Genomic DNA, 22,485 nt, shown 5'->3' on the forward strand with positions numbered 1-22,485 from the left:
ATCTAAAATAAATAAAATTGATGCTGTGTATATATGCTTTTCATAATTTTAAAAAAGACCCGTGATTGCAAGAATATTAAAGTTTAGTTACCCACTAATTTCTCCCTTTAGACACCCTGAACAAGCAACAAAAAAGAACATGTAAAAATAGCAGTAATATATTGTGGGATCAATTTTAATTAATTATGCATAATTTTTGTTAAAAAAAAAATTAATCAACAGTTTATTAAGCTTCTTTTTTTTTTTACGTGGTTGCCTTTTTATTAAATTCACCCTTGAATAAAATATATTTTTTTGAAACTGGATAATGCATTATCCAAAAACATTAACAACAAGAGCATCAACAATAACAAAAGAAGGTGGTGTAGAAGACCACTCCAGAATCCAACAAAGAACATATAATTTTTTTTTTTTAAAAAAAATACTATACTTATTGAAAAATCAGTAATGACCAATTCACTGGTAATAAAACACAACTATAACCATCTTTGCAATTTGGAAAAGCAATATCAACATGACAGAAAATAAGAGATAATATAATAATAATTTTGAATTTGGGTTCTTACATACAAGTTTTAAAATTTTTTGATATAAAATAAATGTTATTTTACTTTTTATTATATTTATTAATTATTTATAATTATATGAGTCGATTTAGTTTGATAATATTTTATGTATTTTTTATCAAATTATTGCTTAAAACTCACAATATATGTACTGAGCTATTGCTTGAATATATAGATATATTAATGAGCAAGATGGACATGTAATAATTTTTATTAAACATATTTTTAAAAACTCATTTTTGTGTTTTAATTTTTTTTATTATAATGTAAAATTAAAGAGTATCATTTTAGTTTTTTATAGTATTTTTAATTGATTATGTCTATTGATTCTATGTAATTATTCAGATCAGAGGAAAAATTATGTGGCATTAGTTAATTAAATAATATCAGTTATTGTTTTAAAAATTAAAAATTATCAAAATAATGTATATCTTATTTAATATATTTTTTAAATAATTTTAATAATAAATATGTTTAGAGAATGCAGGCTAGAATCACTCTTCTAAATGACTGTCATTTTTCATTGTATTTATTAAAAATTTTAATAATTAATAATTAATTGAGGAGAGAGTAATATAATAAATGCTTTTTCACTGTTTAAAAAATCACTCGAAAAATAAATATTTTATTTTTTTTTAATATTTAAAATTCCATTACTAAGCAAGACTAGAATATTATAGGTGTTTGGAAAAGAAGAAAAGAAAAGAACAATTACGTGGGAACGTCTGAAACGAAGAGTTTAAATAGCTTATGATTTCCAAGAAGGACTTTCACTCACTTGAATCAAAGATAGCCTCCTCAAATTTATTATTATTTTGGAATTCTAATTACGACTAACCCTAATTTTCTGAGATTTATGGCATATGATTCTGTCTATCCAATCCAAGAGCTTCTTCCCTCTTTCCCCGAAATGTGGATCCCTTGCTTTTCTCTTTCTCTCCTATAGTATAGTAGTAGCAATCTTTCTTGTCTTGCACTAACCCTAATTCACCCATCTCTCATGAGCTTCAAGATCATCCTCCATCGAAGGGTTCTGCTTCCAAGACTTCGCAAGCTTTCTGTAAAGTTCAAGCTTCCAAATAACACCACCATGGAATCTGGTGGAGAAGGAGAAGGAGGAGGAGGAGAAGGCAGCGGCAGCTCTGGCAAACGTGAAAAACATGTCTGTGAGTTTTGTGGCAAGAAGTTTTCTTCTGGGCAGGCATTGGGTGGGCATAAAAAGCATCATCTCAGGATCATGAGGAATAATAGTAAAAGAACCCAAGAAGAAGAAGAATCTAATATAAAGATCAAGAAAGAAGAACATGGCGGCTCCAAGCGGTGTAGTACCAGCAAAGCAGGTGATGTGGAGATTGATAGTGATGGAAAACCAATTTGTTATTCTGTTCAAGGCTCTCCAAGGAATCAAATCAATTCAGCTGCGGAAATTGAGGCAGCTGATGCTCTGTTGATGTTATCTCTCGCACCAAGACATGGACCCAAGACTAGTGGGTATGCAACTACATCGTCGGAAAAGGCCATAAGGACCGAAATTGAGTCCGGGTCTATTTCTGATCACAATTCTAAAGAAGATGAAGACATTATAAAAGAAACTACTGCGAAGAAGGGAAAGGAAATGAACTATATAAGCAACTTGACAAATTCAGAAATTGAGGCAGCTCGTAATCTGTTGTTGTTATCTCGCGCAGGAACATATGGACACGGACATGGACATGAACCTGAGACTAGTGGGTATGCAACTACATCGTCGGGAAAGTCCATAAGGACTGAAATTGGATCCGGGTCTGGTTCTGGGATTGGGCCTGATCACGGGTCTAAAGAAGATGAAGACATTACAAAAGAAACTTGTGGATTGATTACTACGAAGAAGGGAAAGAAAATGAACTATATAAGCAAGTTAAGAAATGCAGAAAGAAAGCCTTGTGAATCCAAATGTAGCAACTGTGGTAAATCTTTCCGAAGTAGATCACCATGTCGTTGCAAGAATAACAGCAAAGTCCAGGTGGCAGAATCTGCATTGCCAGATGATGATGCCATTACTGCCAAAGAAATTCCTGCCTCGAAACCTGATAAAGAAGCAGGAAAGACTGGAGACAATGACTCATACCACCCTGTAGCATCAACGGAAACTTCCTTTCGATGTGATATTTGTAACAAAACATTCTCTACAGCTCAGGGACTCGGTTGCCACAAAAGAATCCATCGGAAAGCACCAGCTAGACCTCTATTAAATGAAGCAGCTTTAGCACAAGCAAGTAATAAGGTTGGCTCTAAAACAGCTTCATCGGGAGAAGCAGAAGCTAATCAGGCAGGTCATGGGATATTCGACATTGATCTAAACAAGCGTTACTTGATGCAGGAAGGAGAAGAAGATAACACTGCTCTAAACAAGCGTTACTTGAGGCAGGAAGGAGAAGAAGATAACATTGATCTAAACAAGCCTTACTTGATGAAGGAAGGAGAAGAAGATTGGTAATTATCTAACTTGAATGAGGATTCATCATGCAGCCGCTTTTGCTTTACAGCTATTCTTCCATTTAGGTATAATTTTAAGGTTTTAACACTTGATTTTCGCCATCTTAGTACTGGAATTTAGCCCTCAATTAGAATACATTTCTTATAAGTTAATAGAATTCAATTCATAAAAAATTCCTAAAATAATAAAATTCAATTGAATTTATTTATTTTAAACAATTTAATAATAAATTCAACTTATTTTATTTCCTTCAATATTCTTATTATTTCTAAACTAAATAAAATTATTTATATATATTTTATAAATAATAATAATTTTTATCACATTGAAATTTTTTAACACTATTATTAATATTTTCACAATATTTAGAATTTTAACTTTACATAAATCTTTTATGTTAAAAAATATAAATTAAGATGGACTATTTTTTAAAAATTAACAAAATAGTATTAAAAAATTCTTAATATCAATTATAAAGCACTAAATATTAATACTTAATATTATATAAATTAAATTCTAAACAGATTATTAATTAAAAAAAGAAATTCAATTTTAGGATTAATATTAAGCTCTATCATAAGTAATATGTATCCTTCTCTTATTTTCAGGTGAAAAGATATAGATGGGTTAAAAGCTTATGGAGGCAAGAATGGATACATCTGAAAATCAAGAATTACATATTACTTCATGTCTTTTCCCATTCAGCTTAATTGGTTCATAAACCAAGTCATTTTAATCTGCTTAATTTTTCTGCATTCAGCTATGGGCTATTTGATTGATGTTATAGGCCCCTAGAAAAGTTTTTTTCAGATTTATGTTCTTTGTAGAATTTAAAATTTTATTAGATAGGAATTAATTAATATTGAGTGGCTTTCGGAAATTCTTGTACGCATCCCAATATGAAATTCATGTTATCTAATTTTTATTTTAAAAAAAAATTATTAACTGAACGTATAAATTAACTTATATATTTAGATGAAAATAAAGAGATATTCATAATTAACGCTTCTTAATGTATTTCTTTAAATTTTTCTCAAATTAATATGATTAGGTTGTTTTCATTTTTTTTAAACTTGGGAGATTTATTATTTAATCTCTGAATATTATTATTATTAACAAGCCAATCTCTATATATTTTAAAATTTATTAAAATATTCTTATCTTTTATCTTTATCAACAAAATAGTTTTTCGCCCTATTAAAAATATAGTAAAAGATTAAATTACCCTTTTCTTTCTTTTTTTTTTGAGTGACTATTTTGTTGATAGAAAAAATAAAGATATTTTAATAAATTTAAAAAAAATAAAAAAATTTTAATAAAATTTTGAAAATATAGGGACTGACTTGTTAATGATAGCACTATTTTATTGATAAAGAGAAAAAATAAGAATATTTTAATAGATTTAAAAAAATAAAAAAGTTTTAATAAATTTTTAAAAATATAAAGACCAATGATAATAGTCAAAAACTAAATAAAAAATTTTATTTAAGAGCAAAATTGGGTTTTAAAATTTTTTTCTTTCGTTCTTCAAATATTTTTAATGGAAAAGAGGATAGAAAGATTATTTTATTGATGAAAAAAAATAAAAATATTTTAATAGATTTTTGAAAATGTAGGGACTAACTTATTAGTAATGAAAATATTCAGGAATCAAATAGTAAATCTCCCTTTAAATTTTTTGAACTAATAACAAAATAAAATTAAATCTTACTCCACTATAGTAGACATCTAAAACAACTCGTGCTATTTTTTTATTTAAAAGAAAATATCAATATTTTTATTGGGAGATATACAATAATATATCTTAATTATATATATTAAGAGTTATGAAAATATAAAAAATGTGGATATAGATGCTAGATATCTTTGGTGCCATGAAGATGAAAGTATCGATCATATTTTATTGTATTATCCTATGTTCAAGGAAGTTTGGAGGTTAGGGGGAGTAGGAGATAATTCTTTTAATTTTTTACTACAGATTTTAAAATTTCAAGACAAGATTCGAAAAATTTTTGTAGAACTAAGTGCAAGATTTTAATGATCTGTGCATGGAGATTATGATCAGCAAGAAACTCATTATTATGGAACCAAGTGCAAAATTCAGCAGTTCACTTTATAGAAAACGTCATGCATCATATATTGGATTGGAAAACTGCTCAATGTGCTGGTACTTTGCATGAAAATACCATTGCTGCTTTATATTAGACATGAACTTGTTTTATTCCTCTAACCTTGCTCGTAATCCTAAAGCCATTTCTCTCCAAAATCATGCATTATTTTTAAATTTGGACAATTTCAGTTGGCTTTATCGATGGGATTTTGTTTCAAGTTCAAGATTTTATTGGCTACGGTTTTGTTATGTAAAACTTTTAGAGTATATTTTAACGTGGTGTTTCTAGTTTCTTGAAAGGTAATAGTACGCCGGTAATTGTTGAAGTTTTAACTCTCTGTCACTGTTTGCTCTTTGCGACGGAATTTTTGCTTTATAATGGCTGCATTTCTTAGGGACTGTTTACAGGTAGTTCAAACTCTTCGATATATACATTTAGACATTTCTGAATTGGGTTTGATTTTGAATGATTGTAAATCTTTGTTAATTCTAAAATTGATATTTCTGTTAAATGTGTTTGTCGTCGTACCACTCCAACTGTTCATATCTTAGTTAGACAATCTATTAAGAATGATCGTTTCTATTTGGATGATATCCCTCATTGTTTGGTGAAATTTTATTAATAGAATACGTAGTTTTACTTAAAAAATATAAAAAATTTAATTATCAACATTAATTTTTTTTAATTATATTGAAAAAATACTTTTTTCATACGTTTAAATATATATATTTTCTCAATATAATATACAATTAAAAATTAAAAAGAGTTTCATCCAAAAATCAATTTGATTTGGTTTGATTAGATTAGATTAGAAAAGAAAAAAGTAAGGACTCATTTACTTAAATGAAATAATTTTGCGCAAAGGCAACTTCTGACTTGCGTCCACAAATGATGGAAGGATGGCCCACGTTATCTTGACACTTTAAACTAATTTTACCCCTCAAATTCTTTCAACTGTTTCCTGACTTTTTCAGGTTTCTCCATTCTCAGATAGACAGAGTCTCAGGGCACAGCCACAAGACTGCCAGAGAGAAAAACAATGGCTATGTCTTTCTCTTCTTTACAATTTCCTACCATTTCAATCCCTTGTAGAAAGTACAAATTCTTGCACATTCCTCCCTTTCATCGTCAATCCTCAAAATCAAAAAGCTCATTCCACCTCTGCCACCGCCCATTCTCGAGCCACTCTTCAACAATCTTTCGTTGCCAGGCTCAAAAGCAGCAAGAATATCAAGTTGAAAGGCTATTTTCCAACCTTAACCAAGCCACTCTTAAGAGAGAGCCTGGTACTCAATTTCCTCACCTTCAATATATATATTTTAAATTTTTTTTATATGGGATCTCAGATGGACGTAAATATATCTGATTACTCAATCAGGCTAGGCATGGTTTTTGGAAAAAGTTGCTTTTTGTATCTGATTAACCTTGACATTCTACAAGACTAATGGATTGTTGATCCAATGGGCTCTCATTAATTTACATATGCTTGCTCCTTTATTTACTGCAGAATCTTATGAAATTCTTCTCTTGTTTTCTCTTTCACCAGGAAGTTTATCTAGTGCAATTTTTCTGGTCGCGGGTACAACGGTATCCATTCTGCTTTTATTATTATTAGTATTATTGTTGTTGTTGTTGTTAATGAATGTGATTAATTGAATCACCAGGTAGGTGCTGGGATCCTAGCAATTCCTGCTGTTACTGAAGAATCTGGATTTTTGGCCTCTGCAGTGGCTTGCATCGTTTGTTGGATATTTATGGTATAAATTTCGGCAATTTTTTACGAGTTAACCTTTCATGCTAATTCTTAATAAGTTTGTATCTTGATTTCCGTCATCCTTGAAAATTTGCCATGTCTTGAGATAGACTAAATTATGGGTTAAGAGCTACATTGCATGATCCGTTCGAGGGCTTCCAAAGCGAGTAGCTAATGAAGCACTGAAGCTGGATAATTGATTGGCGAGGGGTTGGGAGTCTACCATTGGGTTAACTACTATGACCTAAACGGGGGAAATTGCTGAGGTTATTATGTAGGAAATAACTATACACCAAAGCAATTGTTTATACATGAAGTCAATTTGACGTCAATTACCAGACTACTTATAGAGCCAGCTGAGCTCGTTGTGTTGAATTCTTAAGCATTCAGAGCAGCTTTTAGCTTTATTATTATTATTATTATTATTATATTGCTTTACTGTAAGTTCAGCTTTTAAACTACTGTGCAGGTTGTTACTGGACTACTCATTGCTGAAGTAAATGTGAACACAATGTGTGAATTGGGTTCTGGGGGAGTATCCTTGGTAATTATGTTAAGATTTTCTTGATGTTCATTAATTTTGAATTAGTTTCTTATGAAGTGAATTTACAACTTTTTAATTTTTAATTTTGTTTTTGCTGGTGTGTTATATGTGGCTAATACCTTCTGTTTTCCCTGTGATTGATGTCAGGTGTCAATGGCCAGAAGAACTCTTGGGACAGTTGGGGTTCAAATTGCATGGTAGGCTGACAAGTCATTTGGCCTGTCCCTTCCAATGGCAGATTAAAAAAAAACATTAAATGTGAAAATACGGTTTTAGGCATATTACTCCTTCCAAGAAACTTGTCATAATTTTGGAAGAAGTTCTATGAAAATGGGCTCTGTTATGACCAGTGACAAAACAAGTCATGCAATTTTCCAATTGCATGATAGTTTCCTGAGTCCTCAAGACATCAAAACAATTTATACATTTAATTATTCATGTTTAGCAAGAAAGCTTCAATTCTGCTTTAGAATAACATAATTTGCTTACAGATCTGCTACTGCTGATTCATTACTAAGATTGCCGTTGCATTTCAAGTTTTCAACAAAATGGATCAGACATACTTTTGCATATTGGTCTCATAATCTCGAAGTTTCAAATGTTTATAGTTATTTCCATCTTAATTATTTTGGTGGAAAATGACCTTGCTGTTGCATAATTTTCTTGTGCATTTTTTTTCCTTGAATTGTGACAATCATTCTGTTGTACATTTGTCTTGCAGTTGGACGTACATTTTTATCCATTATGCCCTTCTAGTTGCCTATGTGGCTCGTTCTTCAGAAATTTTGACAAACTTTCTTGGCATTCCATTGTACGAACCATAATTTTAATAATTCTAAGTGCCCAAGTAATGCATATTTGTGAATCTGAATTTGCAGCCTTATCTGTATTTCTTGTGGATCGTATTTTGGGGAATGACTCATTGTAATTTGCAGATGGGAAAGCGCAGCATTGTTTTCTTTGGTTTTTGGAGGCATATGCTACTTTGGAAGGTTAGTGTTGCTTTCTGAAATATTCTTTGTTCGATGACTTGGTAGTATTTGTATTAGCTATGCTGTGAACAATAGGCATTATCTGAACGAGTATATTTTACATATCAAATTTTAATTATGTACCACAATTGAACGCCTCTCTCTTTCTCATTAATTAAGTGAAGAAAAGTTAACTTTACACTTCTCTTAATTTGCAGTCAGCGCTTCATTGGTGGTGTTAATGGTGTTCTAGTACTTGGAATAATTATTTCTTTCACAGCTCTTGTGGTAATTCTCTCACTTGATGAAAAATACATTTTTATTTTTCAATCATCCTGGTATTATTATAAACTCTACTTGGGTTTTATCCGATAATCTTTTTAGAAAAAATTATTATTTAATCTCTATAACATGGAAAAACTCATTAGTTAACTTTTCAATTTTGAAAATATATTAAAATGTCATTCACGTTTTAAAAAATTTATTAGTTAGTTTCTCCATTAATTTTACTGTTAAATATTTTACTATTTAGTCTCTGTAGTTTTGCAAAACTTATTAATTGGTTCTTTAGATTTTTAAAAAATTTACTAATTAGTTCTTCCGTATCAGAAAAATTTAAGACTTTTTTATAATATTTAATGGTTAAAATTAACGGAGAGACTAACTTTTAAAATATCAAAACATTTTAATGCATTTTTTAAAATTGAGAGGCTAACTAATGAGTTTTTCTGTACCATAAAGACTAAATAGTAATTTTGCAATCTTTTTATCCCGTGGCTAAGCTATACCAAGGAGGACAGTTTCCTCCCATTCTTTCCTCCCATTCCATAAACCCCCTGATTCACCATTATGGTTTGGACTTGAGACTTCGAATTGGAGACCCCATTCACTTAGTTCCCCCTTGGGAACTTAAATTAGCATGCTACTAGGAACTTAATTACTCAAATGACATTAGTTTCCTGGGAACAATGGGTGATGTTCACATGTGAAAATACTGTTGAACTGAATTATGTTTTTTTTTTTGCTTTTTTTTTTGGGGGGGGGGGGGGAGAGAGAGAGAGAGAGACTACAGTACTTCTACCAAACCCATACATATTTTTGCCAACTGTTTCTCTTGTGAAAAGAGAAGGATACTTGACATTCAAACTGGGAATTCTTTTTACTTACAGATTCTGTACCCATTCCCGCTGTAGAGTGGAGTAGTTACTCTATGGACTTTGGAGATACTACATTTGTTATAAAAGTGCTAATGTAAAGTTAACTCAAATTGCACCTGAAACATTGGATTTGAGAAATTGACCTTTTTAAGCCTTCCAACAATCTTACAGACTAAACTTCCCCCAAGTAGGAGTCAAGGACATTAAGAAAGACCACTTATGAGGAGTACCAACTTTAGCATGAACCCATTCTGCAGGGAATGAGAGTTTTCTTGGATAGTTAAACATGCAAGTCTATGCGGAGTCTATGCTACAATGCAAAGGCTTGCATGCAAGCAAGAATGTTGTGCCTAGAACAATTCTTCTTCTTCTTCACGTTTCCTCTATGGATATTTAGAAAATAAGAAAACTGCAATCAAGAAATGAACAAAATTACCTTTTTCATTTTCAATTAGTTTTATGTTCTGGTGTTTCATTGCATATTACATTAAATAGACATTAAACTTTTGTTTCTTAGGCAGTGGCCAGTGGAGGGCTGCAACTAGATGCTCTTTTGAAAGCCAACTTTGAAGCTGTTCCTATGAGTATACCCATAATTGCACTTTCATTTGTTTATCAGGTAACTTCACAAGCCTAAAGAAATTTGATATGGAAGTAGTTGTGACATCCTTATCTGCTTTGTTCAGAATGTAGTACCTGTTCTTTGCACGAACCTTGAAGGAAACATTTCAAAAGTAAGGTGATAGATCTTATCATCACGATTTTGCTTGATATTAAGCGCACGATGGCTGTAATATTTATCATTGACCTTATTTGCATTATCACTATGATTGCATCTCTGCCTGCTAATATTTTGAACCCATTTGTGGATGGTTCTTAATATAGATTGTGAAGAAGTTAAAAGGACAATGTTAGGTAGCAGAATCTCACCATTCTCTCTGCATCCCTTTTGCACAAAACATCCATCATATCCAGGGCCTTCTTTAGGTGTATAACAAGTCTCCTAATATGACTCACTCTAGCTCAACATTCTTATCTGTGGAGTTACTCCTCTTTGAGATAGAAAACTTGGAACCTTAAGCATATCGATGCTTCAGGACATATTTAGCGGTTTCGGTGGTTGTTTTGAAAAGGACAAGCTAACCAAGCTATACTTCTGCTTTAGTTTGTCACTGAGGTTATTTAGTCAATTAGCATTGGCAGTCATAAGAAGCAGACGGCAGATGAGAACTTTTAAATGCTATTTGTTTGTTTGCTAAAGAGGGTGATTGAAGTTTGTAGCAAACTTGGTAAAGGCCCAGTTTTACATGATGATGTATACTTATATATTATTGATAGATGAGCTTCCTTGCTTCAGATTCTTAGCTCAGATTAGGTTGACCACTATTGGGCTGCAATTCACATCCCAATCTCTCATCAACTCGGCAAATGAACTATTGTCACATATTATTCGAGCCATTATATAGTCAGTACAAGAACATTGTAGGTTGTGCAAACAAGACAGGTTACCGTCGTAGCCTCTACCATGTGTAGATGTGCCCATGGAAGACTGATTAAATTACCTTCCATGGCATCTCTCTCGCTGTTAACTGCCCTGACTTTATTATCATAATTTGATAATGGGAGTTTTAATGCTTTCTCCACTTATATGTCTTGTTCGTATTGTTATTTTGTACTATTATTTTTCCTGGGAAAATACATCTGCAATGTATGCATATATATATATCATCAGAATGTCTATTTTCAGGGCTGCAATTGTTCTGGGCACTGCTATACCTCTGGGCTTGTTTCTTGTATGGAATGGTGTTATTCTAGGATCAATTCCGAATTCAGAGATGGCTGATAAGATGATTGATCCACTACAACAGTTGAAATCTACCAATGGTGTTGTGGGGGTAAGTTTGTTCCGGCAAATTGCTAAATCTCTAAACGTCAAACTCCTAGATGATATACAAGTTAAACGAGGAAATTAAAATAACGCCTTGTTTTTCTTTTCCTGGTTTGATTCTGCAGCCAATAGTTGAGGTATTCTCACTACTTGCAATTGCAACATCTTATATTGGATTCATTTTGGGGCTTGCTGACTTCCTTGCTGATTGTGAGCGTTTAACCTAGCTATTATAGGCTTTTTCTTACATTTTTTTATCAATATTTCATTTTTTTTTCCTTAAGAGAATTTAATAACTAGTATCTTTTGTTTCCTTGATTTTGTCATTATTCTCAACTGCAAATGAGTTGTTTGAGTGGATCTTTATATATATATTTTTTTCTGTGGTATTCAGTGTTAAAACTCCCAGCTAATCAGAGCAGCCCTCTACCCTACATCTTGACTCTGTTTCCACCATTGGTATTAGCATTGCTGGACCCCGAAATATTTTTCAAAGCCTTGGATTTTGCAGGAACATATGGTGGTAAGCAAGTAAAGTGCTTTTCTCTTATATAAGTCCTCAACTCAAAGTCCTCTCCGCCCTATAAACTGTTTTCTTCTGTTTCCCGAGTGAAGTTTGGATTTACAGGATGTTATATATGATTGTTCATACAAGTTTAGTCAAGCCACAACTAACTTGTTAACTGGTTCATATGTTGTCCTAGTTTTGGTGCTCTTTGGGATTTTTCCGGCCGCAATGGCTTGGTCAGACAGGTATTCAAGTTCATCATCAACTGTAAAACTGCCGCAGCTAGTTCCTGGTGGAAGAATAACCCTTTCTTTAGTGATGGGAGGTGCAGGATACATCATTCTTTCAGAATTACGGCAGAATTTTGGGCTCTCTTAATTATCAAGAACATAAACTCTTTTTATGGCTTAAAATTATGTTTATCCTTTTGAGTCTCATCATAGAATTTCTTGTATTCTTCCTGCATTTCCTCTACTTAATTCATAGATCATATTGAAGATGTAGTGTTTCTGGATCAAGAGTTTAGTGGTTGAATTCTTTACTTATCTATGTAGGAAGTTTTCATTGCTTGTATTATATTACTGAAATTCAAACAGGCACATTTTTATAGCATGAAAATCCAGAAAGCAATTAGAGGTGATCAAAGCATCAGTGTGAATGTCAGTCCATAGTTTAGCAGTAGAACAACTATCCATCAAAGCATAACAAAATCATCCATTTAGCATTTTTAGTGCAGTGATGTAACAAGAGGAGAAAAAGAAAGAAGGAAAAGCTAGCATTTTTGGCGAAGATTGCAACTCTTGATAATGAATAATGAAAACCTCATACATACAAGAAGTTATAAAAATGTATAATATCAGTTTTTTTTATAAAAATAATGTAAATTTTATTAATATATTTAACTTTTTAGAATTTTCATTCAATTATAAAAATCAGTAAAATTATCTTAAAATAATTAAAATTTATTGATATTATATTATAAAAATATAATTTGTAAGTGTACAATAATGGTATACTAGTGTGTTGTACGCTGATTCTTTTCTTTCCACTCTATCACTCGCCACCAAAAGCTAAAACCCCAGCTCTCTATCTTCTTTAACGGTCTCTAATGGCGCCCAAAACCCTCTCCGCATTTCTCTCTCCTATATCTCTCCCTCACCATCTTACCCAGTTTAACCCCAAATTCCTTAAAATTAACACGAAACCTACTCGCATCTTCTGTAAATCCGCACAATCACATAAAACTCCGCTCTCGGAGACCCAATTATCAGTTTCCATGCCGGAAGCCGGTGGTGCGGGGGCAGCTGCTCCTACCCCTGGAGAGCAGTTTCTTGAGCGCCAAAAAGCATTTGAAGCTGCGAAACTGGTTATGAAAGAGGCTAAGAAGAAAAAGAGGAGGGAGAAACAGAAGGCTTTGAAGGTGAACTCCGCAGTGGTTTGTTGTTATGGGTGCGGGGCTCCGTTGCAAACTTCGGATCAGGAAGCTCCGGGTTATGTGGACCCGGATACATATGAATTGGTATGGCGATAACGTATATGGTAGAAAATGCTGTACTTGATTTTGTTAGTTTAAAATGATAAAAGTTCTCCTTTTTTTTTTTTTTCAATTTGATGGTCTTAAAAAAAAAAAAAGATAATTGGTTGCTCTTCAAGAGCTAAAATTGATTCATTTTGGTTTTTAATCTGCTAGTAAATGATTTTAGGGCCTTTATCTGGCATTTCACGAAGCAGGTAATTTGCTTAGGAACCTAAGTTTCACCTTAATTTTTTGCTCAACTAGTCCTTTTCCTCTCGGGAAACGGGGGGGAAAAATTATATTGCAATGCTGATGATTCGATGATATCTTGGGTATCAATTGATATTGCTATGTGTAATCCAAAATGAGCATGTGTTAAAATTTGCAATTATTGTAGGGTGAGAGTGGTTATCTTTTTTTTTATTTTTTTTTCTTTCTAATTTTATGTTGCAGAAGAAGAGACACCATCAGCTTAGAACTGTTCTTTGTGGGAGGTGTAGGCTGTTATCTCATGGTCATATGATAACGGCTGTTGGTGGGAATGGAGGGTATCCTGGGGGGAAGCAGTTCGTTTCAGCTGATGAACTTCGTGAAAAGCTGTCTCACTTACGTCATGAGAGAGTTTTGATTGTCAAATTAGTGAGTGCTAAATTATGAAACTTCCTTGAAAATTTTTTATGCTTGTGGTTCAAAATTAAAAGATGAGTTTTTCTATATAAAATTGGCATGAAATCTGATGTATTATTGATCTTTGTGGAAAATTAGGTTGATATTGTGGACTTCAATGGCAGCTTTTTGGCTCGTGTGCGTGATCTTGCTGGTGCAAACCCTATAATATTAGTTGTAACCAAGGTGATTTGTGGCCTTATCAATTATGATATAGATATATGAATATTACGGTAAAGTTTCTCTGATTCTTCCTATGTTCTACTGTCAGGTTGATCTCCTTCCTAGGGACACTGATCTTAATTGTGTTGGTGATTGGGTTGTAGAGGCCACCACTAAGAAGAAGCTTAAGTAAGTTTCCCTCCTTGTATTTGCCTTTTAAATGCTGTAGTGTTGGCTTCCTTGAATTCTAAATTTGAAACATTACTTGGTTTTGAGGTGTTGCAATAAGTTTAGTCTATTTTCTTTGTTCTGCAGTGATTTTGAGCTTTCTGCATGAAGGTTACAAGCAATTTTCATTCTAAACGCATAAGCATCCATTTAAATGTTTCTGATGAAGAGTGCTCTTTGTTGCAGTGTTCTGAGTGTTCATCTTACAAGCTCAAAGTCATTAGTCGGAATTACTGGAGTTATCTCAGAAATTCAAAAAGAGAAGAAGGTGTTTTTCTCCACTAATATATGATAGAATACAAGTATTTTTCTGAACTGTTTTTGTGGGCATTTTTATGTTATTAACTTTTTTTTTTGTTCCTTCTCATGCACATAATTTCCCTTTTTTTATTGGGTCATGTTCCTCTTGGCACTATTTAGCATTTTCTACCCAAAAAAGGAGGAAAAGAAAAAAAAAATTGAAATTCATATACTGTTCATAAATATTAACTAAATGACAAAAGGGAAAGAAGAAGGTTGATGTGTAATTTTAATGCCAGAAGTTAATGTGTCTTTTGTTGTGTGCAACTACTGGATTTGTCTTACTACTATTGACTGCATTTTTTAGTTGTTGCAATAGTACTACAGTTGTGTGTCTGTTGTAGCTCTTATTTGTTGCCAATCAGAACTTAATATAGAAATAAACTTAGATGTTATGAACTGATATAGTTACATTTTCATCAGCTCAGATTCTGGGTATTTATAATGGTATTTATAGCATCTCCATCAACTGACGTCATATTATTTGCACTTTTGTAGGGCCGCGATGTTTACATTCTGGTTGGTGACTCTCTTAACTGGAAGACTGAGTTGTCATGGAATTGATGTTTTTATTGTGTGTTCCTCTCACTTGGATGAATTAAATGCCTCAATAACTTAGATCTCAAAGCTAATGCCTTTTTGAAATTACTTGTGCCTTTACTTGTATGTAACATTAGCTCTTCTTTTCTTTCATGTGTTTAACTGAATATATAATAAAAAGTGCTCTAGGAATCAAAGCCCCATCGAACAGCTGGTAGAATTAAGTATCCTTCAGGAATCAATGTTGACAAGTATAAAAGTGTAAATGTTGAAAGTTGCTGTTGTTGGGTATTCTTATCTTTTCCACCACATAATTAAGCTCAAATTCTTAAAAATGATTGACTAGCATAATTTTTTGTTTGTTCTGTAGCTTATAGAACTCTCCTCACAGTCCTTAGTTTTGGAGACATTTGCTAGTATTTTCTTATGCATTCAGTCACACGGGAGAGAAAAGGGTGAAAAGAGCTACCCCATTTTCTCTTTATATCTTTTGGTTATACCAAGCACTTGATTTATTTGTTTGTGACATTCTTCCACTTGCCTGATTGGCCAAACTTCTCACCTCTAAAGACAAAGTTAGAAGTTCGACTTGTAAAAAGAAAGTTATCTTCCTTCTGAGTTCCGCCTTTAACTTCTGTATGGAAATCTATTGGGTGGTTGGTATCAATGCTGGACAAGACCGTTTACTTCTTGTTGAAATTTGAAGGAATGTTATTTGTGTTGCTTGTCCCTGACAACTTTCTTTACAAGTGAAAAATTTTTCAGAATAATAGGCTGAGTGTGTTTCCCCTCTTGGTGAATCCTTCATGGTTAAATAGTTGAATTCAAAAGTTGGTGTTACTTTTGGCAAATTGTAAATGCATAATATATCAGTCAGCATATGTTGATCTTGATAGTCAATTTCATCATTTCCACAGGGTTCAGCTAACGTTGGGAAATCTGCGTTTATAAATGCTTTGCTGAGTAAGTCAACTTTATTTTCCTCATTTTGATTAAAGGTTGAGGTGAAAGTAACTCCATGTCTGAAAACCAAAGAAAGGAAAAAAGATGAGAAGAATATTGATAGGGTAATATGAAAGCACATTGTTTTTAAACACAAAAATGTTGGATTTGTGAGCTTTATATGACCGCTAAGTGATTGTAAATCTTACCAATCAAATGGACCGACATAAATCTGAAAGAAAGAGAGGTTTGGCTTGATATTTTCTGCCTGTGTCTTAACATATTGAATGAGTAGAGCTTGTACCACTCAAATCATGCACCATAGGTATCTGTCTGCTCTAGAAAGTAGCGGTACCCACAATTGACAATATCTGCAATGTGGTTTTCAGAATTCACAATATCTGCAAATGGCACATATATTTCGTAGTCTGTTGCATGTTTTCCACTATTGTTAGGTCTTCTGGACTTTACTCTTCTGAATACAGCTAGGGATATATTTTTCCCATTTGTTTCTCTTTCTTCAATTAGTTACTTCTCATTTTTTTACCTTTTGATTAACGTTGGGTTTTAAAATCAGAAATGATGGCACATCGGGATCCAGCTGCTGCAGCTGCTAGAAAATATAAACCAATACAATCTGCTGTTCCTGGAACTACCTTAGGTCCTATTCAGATTGATGCCTTCCTTGGAGGAGGGGTATGTCGTTTTTGTTACTATGTTTATGTACTCTTGAGGCTGTTTCCCTCTTGGCATCATTAACTTTCTGTTTAATCATTGTTTTTGACATGGATAATCTAATGTCAGCAAAGTTTTTTGTTCTTTATGTATATGTTTGGAGAGTGCTTTTTCTAAACATGTGATGTTTCTTTGAGAAAAAAAAAATGCGATGTTTCCTTTTTCTTTCTACAGAAATTGTTTGACACACCTGGAGTTCATCTCCACCACAGGCAACCTGCAGTGGTTCATTCAGATGATTTACCTATCCTTGCTCCTCGCAGTCGTCTGAGGGGTCAATCTTTTCCTGTATGTTAACTATCCTCTAAGCTTACACCTTTTTCTTCTTGGCCAAATTATAATAATAATCCAAGTATTATTTTAGTTTTGTTTTCTATATTAACATTTAAATCTGGGCACAATTGTCCATAATTTAAAAATTTGTGAAAACTATATCTAAATGTTAAATCAATTTGTGGAGAGTATGTTCACTTCAATCTGACGTGCAATCTAGGTAGCATTTGTTATTATATAAATAGTGGGACTCACATGCCAGACTGAAAGGAAAAACAATGATACCTTCCTTCTCTCTCTCTCTCTGCCCTTCATTCTCTCGCAGTCCTTCCCTCTTTATATCTCTCTCTCCTCTCTGCAAACTTCACCCAATCTCTCTCTCTGTCTCCGTCTGCAACCCTAAGTCTCTCTCGAATGACTTAGGAAGTCTCTGTAGAAGCAAAGATAGAGAATATTGGGACTCACATGCCATACTGGAAAAAAAATAACTGTGATAAACACCTTCCTTCTCTCTCTCTCTTTCTCTCTCTCTCTCTCTCTCTGCCCTTCCCCTGTTCCAGTGATCCAGTCCCTCCATTTTTATATCTCTCTCTCCCCTCTGCAAACTTCACCAAAATCTCTCTCTGTCTTCCTCTGCAAAACTGAGAGAGAGAGAGAGAGAGAGAGAGAGAGAGAGAGGTGGGCAACCATTTTAGATCGCAAACATTCTCCCCAAATTGATTTTTTTATTTTGGATAAAATTTTCATAAAAATTTTGAAATTATGGACAATTGTATCAAGGTTTAAACGATTAGATTAAAAAAATGAATTATATTATAGTAATTTGGCTTTTCTACTCGGTTTTCTGAGCTTTTATTTTACTGTACCAGAATGCTAAGGCAGCCTCTGAAAATGGGATTGCAGACAAATTTGAATCCAATGGATTGAATGGGTTTTCGATATTTTGGGGAGGTCTTGTGCGAATAGATGTTCTCAAGGTTTCTTTCTTCCGATTCTCTGAATTCCTTATGGTTTTACACTGGTTATGCTTGTCCTGCCCGTACTTGTGTACTCGATGTGTCACAACTCTTGGTAGTTTCAGGTTCTCCCAGAAACTAGCCTAACTTTCTATGGGCCCAAGGCTTTGCAGATTCATATTGTACCCACTGATAAAGCTGATGAGTTTTACAAGGTAATTGAAACTGGTTAAGACTAATTATAAGTTGTTTATCTCTCATGTGGTCATTCAACATCAGAAAAAGAGAAGATGTGTGTGTTTTATTTATGTATTTATGTACTCACTTCATCTGGAATTAGATTCTTGTGACTTCTAAACTTTTTTGTGTTGTCATTTTTCAATTTATTTTACATTACCCAATGTTAATGGAGAGGTTTCTGTGTAAATGTTGCAGAAAGAACTCGGAGTTCTATTGACACCTCCCACTGGAGAAAAGAAAGCAAAAGACTGGAAAGGACTTGAAATCATGCGTGAACTGCAAATAAAATTCGAAGATCCCAGAAGGTTAGGTTGTAAAAGTAATCATATAACTGATGGCCTTTGGAATTTGGATACATATATATTTGCGTAATTTTAGTCAATGTTAGAAGCTTCTCCTGTGCATATATATATATATATATAGAAGACACCACTTCCAGTGTTTGTGGCGTGATTTGATATGAGCCAAGAGAATCAACAAACATGCAACCTTATCTTTTTCTTTTGCATGGGCAGACCTGCAAGTGATGTGGCTATATCTGGTCTTGGATGGATTGCCATTGAACCAGTAAGTAGATCACCTGGAAGGCCTGAATCGAATTTAGAAGAAACTGTTAAAGAATTGCATTTGGCTGTTCATGTTCCAAAGCCAGTTGAGATTTTTGTTCGGCCTCCATTGCCAGTGGGTAAAGCTGGAGCAGAGTGGTATCAGTATCGGGAGTTAACTGAGAAGGAAGAGGAATTAAGACCAAAATGGCATTTCTAACCTTTGTTTTTGGATAAATTCTTTGTGTATAACTAATCTACAAAATTGAAAAATGAAAATGTCATATTATTGTCCGAATTGTAGAAGCCTAAGTTTAAGAGGAGGTTCAGAACAAATAAACAATGTAACATTTATGCAATTCATCATTGGAACCTCAAAAAAATTGATTGGCAATATATATATATTTTTATGGAGTTATTGTATCTGTGTTGAATAGGCCCGCTGATCTGGATTTTTAATAAAATATATTGAGTTTTAAAAAAAAATAAAGAAAAGCTTTCCCAGATTATTACTCAATTAAGATTTTGCACTAATAATAATTATAATTAAACTTCATAAGCCTTTGCTATCACCGTGGTATTTGCCTTGTGATTTCCATGCCTGCTTTGGAAAATTCGAGTGACTAAATATAATAAGGCTAGCCCTTCCAAATTCCAATAAATCTTTATGCACAAGCAAATTATCTTCATAAATTTCCAGGTTCCAAAAGTGAGTCTCATTCATAAATGTCCCTTATTGCAAGACCTCCTGTTAGGGTCTTCCTCCAGATGTTATTATTGGGTACTTTTGTCTCAGGCCAAGCTGATCACATCAGTGATATCAATTGCTTGAAGTCCATATCAGAATCTTTGGAAGACCCTTATGATAATTTGAAATCATGGAGTTTCAGCAGCAGCAGCATTTGTAACTTTCTGGGAGTTGTTTGCTGGAATGAGTTTCAAAACGATGTGTTTAGTCTCGATCTTTCTTACTTGGGGCTTAACGGAAAGTTCCCTCGAGGCGTAGGTAACTGTACTAGATTAACAGCATTAGACCTCTCTAACAACAATCTTTCAGGTCATCTTCCATCTGATATTGAAGAAATCTTACAGTTCGTGACATTTCTTGATCTATCCTCCAACAATTTCAGCGGTGAAATCCCACCTGGAATTGCCGATTGTGTTTATCTAAATGGTTTGAGACTTGAAAACAACCAGCTCACAGGTCAAATACCATGGCAACTTGGAAGGCTCACTAGGATTAAGATATTCAGTGTTGCTCACAATCTGTTATCAGGTCCTGTCCCTGATTTTGTTAATCTCAATGTTACAAGTGATTGTTATAAAAATAACACTGGACTTTGTGGGGAGCCATTGAAACCCTGCAAAGAGCTGCAAGTCTGGAAAATTTTTCCTGAAACTGAAAGTCCATTCAGATATGCGTTTGGGGTTGGCTTTGAGTTTTCTGTTCTTTCAGTATTGGTCTTTTTGTTCTCGTACAGTGCAGGTTTGGTTTATTTCGGAAGGAAAGGAAGCAAAGAAAGAGAATATGTAGCATATAGTAAACTGACAAATGTCAAGCACCTACAGCAAGCAAGCAATAAGGTACACTTGTCTGTCTCTATCTAATGTAACAAATTCATGAACTTGTTGTAAGAGTATTTTTATCCAATTATTTTCTTATGATAAACGCACAATATTATGAATACGCCCATGCATTACAATCACAATAATAAAGAAAAATATAAAAAATTTAATACGGTTCGATTATAAAGTTTAGAGTAAAAATAAAATTTTAAACGAAAGAAGTATAATATAATCTTTCAAAATTCTCGCAGATCTGAACTTATTGTATTTTTCGAAATCTCACATCCTACCATGAAAATAAAAAATATAATTATCTATAACCCTCACCTTAGGGCCGTCGTAATCCGCTCCCAAAACAAATTCCTACCTTTCATCCAATTCGTATTGAAGCGGAAACTTTCAAATTGGATTACAATTTAGCCTATAAGAAAAGATATTCAAAATTCAAGCTACATAATTAACATATTTATTATTATTATTTTGTAAATTTTGTAGATTCCAGTGTTAGAAAGCTTGGTTACAAGAATGAATTTTGAGGAACTGAGCGTAGCAGCAAACAATTTCAGCAAAAACAACATCATAGGGATGGGAAAGATGGGAGCAGTGTACAAAGCCACAGTTTCTAATGGCAATTGGTTCCTAGCCATTAAAAGAATACCCAACTCTCAGAATTTTGATCATGAATTCTTCTCAGAAGTAATGGCTCTTGGTAGATTGAAGCACCCTAATATAGTGAGACTCTTAGGTTTCTCCTCTAAAGACAAGGAAAAGCTTTTAGTTTACAAGTATGAACCAAATGGAAGCCTCTATGAGCGGCTGCATTCTATGAAAGGTGAGACTCAGACCATGGAGTGGCCTGTAAGGGTGAAAATTGCGGTCGGCCTGGCGAGAGGTCTAGCATGGCTCCACCATAACCACTACTTGCCAACCGCTCATCTTAATGTAAGCTCAAAATGCATCCTACTTAATCCTAAGTTCGAACCGAAGCTGTCAAATTTTACAGGTGCAATCTTCTTCAATGCTAACAATACTAAGGTTGCAAAGAGCAAGACTTGTGAACTGGGTCATATGAAGAAGGATGTTTACAGCTTTGGAGTTGTGCTTCTTGAGCTTATAACAGGAAAGAAACCAAGTGAAACGAATGATTCAAGAAATCCTGAGAGGACTTCTGATGTCTGTTATGATCTTGATGAAGTTGTTGACAAGTCCTTAATTTGGAAAGAATTTGATGGTGAAATTATTCAGCTACTGAGAATTGCATGTGATTGTGTGCAGCCTTTGCCTGATGAAAGGCCAACTATGGTTCAGGTGTATAAAACATTAAGGGCTATGGGGGAGAAGTATGGCCTTAGTGATGACTCTCAGACATCAACACTGCTAATTTTTGAGATGGATCCTTGGAGATTACAGGTAAAATGAGGAAATAGCATTGTTTCTTACAAGCAACTTTGGGAGATGAGGATTATTACCAGGGAAGTTTGAACCTGACCGTTATTCTAGGTAATCCCGTTTTTATCATTAAACTAAAGTACCTGTTAAAATCATTGTTGTCATCGCTTTCTCTGAACCATTATTGGCTATTTTAATATACTTCTCTTTTTTTGTGTTAAAAATTTTTACTATAAAATATTATAAAATTGTAATTACATTAATAAAGATAAATAAAATTCACATCCATATTATTTCAGCCTTTGGTCATAACTCCCAATCTCATTTTTACTCATGGACTGAAATTTAAAAACCAACTTTTCAAATCTAAATTAAAATTAACAAGAAAAAAAATTATTAAAATTAGGTCAATCGTTAAAATTTTAGATTTCTAGACATTTTGGCATAATAATA

At 33.3% G+C, this 22,485-nt stretch overlaps 4 protein-coding genes across 4 annotated transcripts; all 4 read left to right on the top strand.

The window, feature by feature from the left end:
- The first annotated feature begins 1,566 nt into the window (after window positions 1-1,566).
- On the top strand, window positions 1,567-3,922 carry LOC110604678. The gene is made up of 2 exons (XM_043953793.1): window positions 1,567-3,038; window positions 3,651-3,922. The coding sequence occupies exons 1-2, from the start codon at window positions 1,567-1,569 to the stop codon at window positions 3,652-3,654; spliced, it is 1,476 nt and encodes a 491-aa protein (XP_043809728.1). The 3' UTR covers window positions 3,655-3,922.
- Window positions 3,923-6,106: 2,184 nt separating this feature from the next.
- Window positions 6,107-12,619, top strand: LOC110606210 (tyrosine-specific transport protein). The gene is made up of 14 exons (XM_021744969.2): window positions 6,107-6,439; window positions 6,700-6,740; window positions 6,818-6,910; window positions 7,376-7,450; window positions 7,598-7,647; window positions 8,172-8,261; window positions 8,386-8,442; window positions 8,640-8,709; window positions 10,096-10,197; window positions 10,265-10,317; window positions 11,326-11,473; window positions 11,592-11,676; window positions 11,861-11,989; window positions 12,171-12,619. The coding sequence occupies exons 1-14, from the start codon at window positions 6,193-6,195 to the stop codon at window positions 12,350-12,352; spliced, it is 1,422 nt and encodes a 473-aa protein (XP_021600661.1). The 5' UTR covers window positions 6,107-6,192; the 3' UTR covers window positions 12,353-12,619.
- Window positions 12,620-12,984: 365 nt separating this feature from the next.
- Window positions 12,985-19,500, top strand: LOC110609785 (NO-associated protein 1, chloroplastic/mitochondrial). Its single transcript, XM_021749583.2, has 13 exons — window positions 12,985-13,493; window positions 13,944-14,129; window positions 14,256-14,342; window positions 14,428-14,507; window positions 14,733-14,814; window positions 15,345-15,365; window positions 16,304-16,349; window positions 16,906-17,024; window positions 17,238-17,351; window positions 18,206-18,313; window positions 18,418-18,507; window positions 18,728-18,837; window positions 19,048-19,500. The coding sequence occupies exons 1-13, from the start codon at window positions 13,083-13,085 to the stop codon at window positions 19,295-19,297; spliced, it is 1,704 nt and encodes a 567-aa protein (XP_021605275.1). The 5' UTR covers window positions 12,985-13,082; the 3' UTR covers window positions 19,298-19,500.
- Window positions 19,501-19,625: 125 nt separating this feature from the next.
- On the top strand, window positions 19,626-22,455 carry LOC110609784 (probably inactive leucine-rich repeat receptor-like protein kinase At5g48380). The gene is made up of 2 exons (XM_021749582.2): window positions 19,626-20,661; window positions 21,139-22,455. Exons 1-2 carry the CDS (start codon window positions 19,804-19,806, stop codon window positions 22,060-22,062), a joined length of 1,782 nt encoding a protein of 593 aa, XP_021605274.1. The 5' UTR covers window positions 19,626-19,803; the 3' UTR covers window positions 22,063-22,455.
- The last annotated feature ends 30 nt before the right edge of the window (window positions 22,456-22,485 follow it).

Source organism: Manihot esculenta, chromosome 2 (assembly GCF_001659605.2).
Source record: "Manihot esculenta cultivar AM560-2 chromosome 2, M.esculenta_v8, whole genome shotgun sequence".
Classification (NCBI taxonomy): Eukaryota; Viridiplantae; Streptophyta; class Magnoliopsida; order Malpighiales; family Euphorbiaceae; genus Manihot; species Manihot esculenta.

What these genes read in the sequence shown, in the direction of transcription:
- LOC110609784 (XM_021749582.2), top strand. Translation starts at nt 19,804, where the DNA reads ATGTCCCTTATTGCAAGACCTCCTGTTAGGGTCTTCCTCCAGATGTTA. An exon ending in TACAGCAAGCAAGCAATAAG is followed by an intron (nt 20,662 to 21,138) that starts GTACACTTGTCT and finishes TAAATTTTGTAG; the next exon opens with ATTCCAGTGTTAGAAAGCTT.
- LOC110604678 (XM_043953793.1), top strand. Translation starts at nt 1,567, where the DNA reads ATGAGCTTCAAGATCATCCTCCATCGAAGGGTTCTGCTTCCAAGACTT.
- LOC110606210 (XM_021744969.2), top strand. Translation starts at nt 6,193, where the DNA reads ATGGCTATGTCTTTCTCTTCTTTACAATTTCCTACCATTTCAATCCCT. An exon ending in AACTTTCTTGGCATTCCATT is followed by an intron (nt 8,262 to 8,385) that starts GTACGAACCATA and finishes TGTAATTTGCAG; the next exon opens with ATGGGAAAGCGCAGCATTGT. An exon ending in GGCATATGCTACTTTGGAAG is followed by an intron (nt 8,443 to 8,639) that starts GTTAGTGTTGCT and finishes CTTAATTTGCAG; the next exon opens with TCAGCGCTTCATTGGTGGTG.
- LOC110609785 (XM_021749583.2), top strand. Translation starts at nt 13,083, where the DNA reads ATGGCGCCCAAAACCCTCTCCGCATTTCTCTCTCCTATATCTCTCCCT. An exon ending in ACCCGGATACATATGAATTG is followed by an intron (nt 13,494 to 13,943) that starts GTATGGCGATAA and finishes TTTATGTTGCAG; the next exon opens with AAGAAGAGACACCATCAGCT. An exon ending in ACCACTAAGAAGAAGCTTAA is followed by an intron (nt 14,508 to 14,732) that starts GTAAGTTTCCCT and finishes TCTTTGTTGCAG; the next exon opens with TGTTCTGAGTGTTCATCTTA.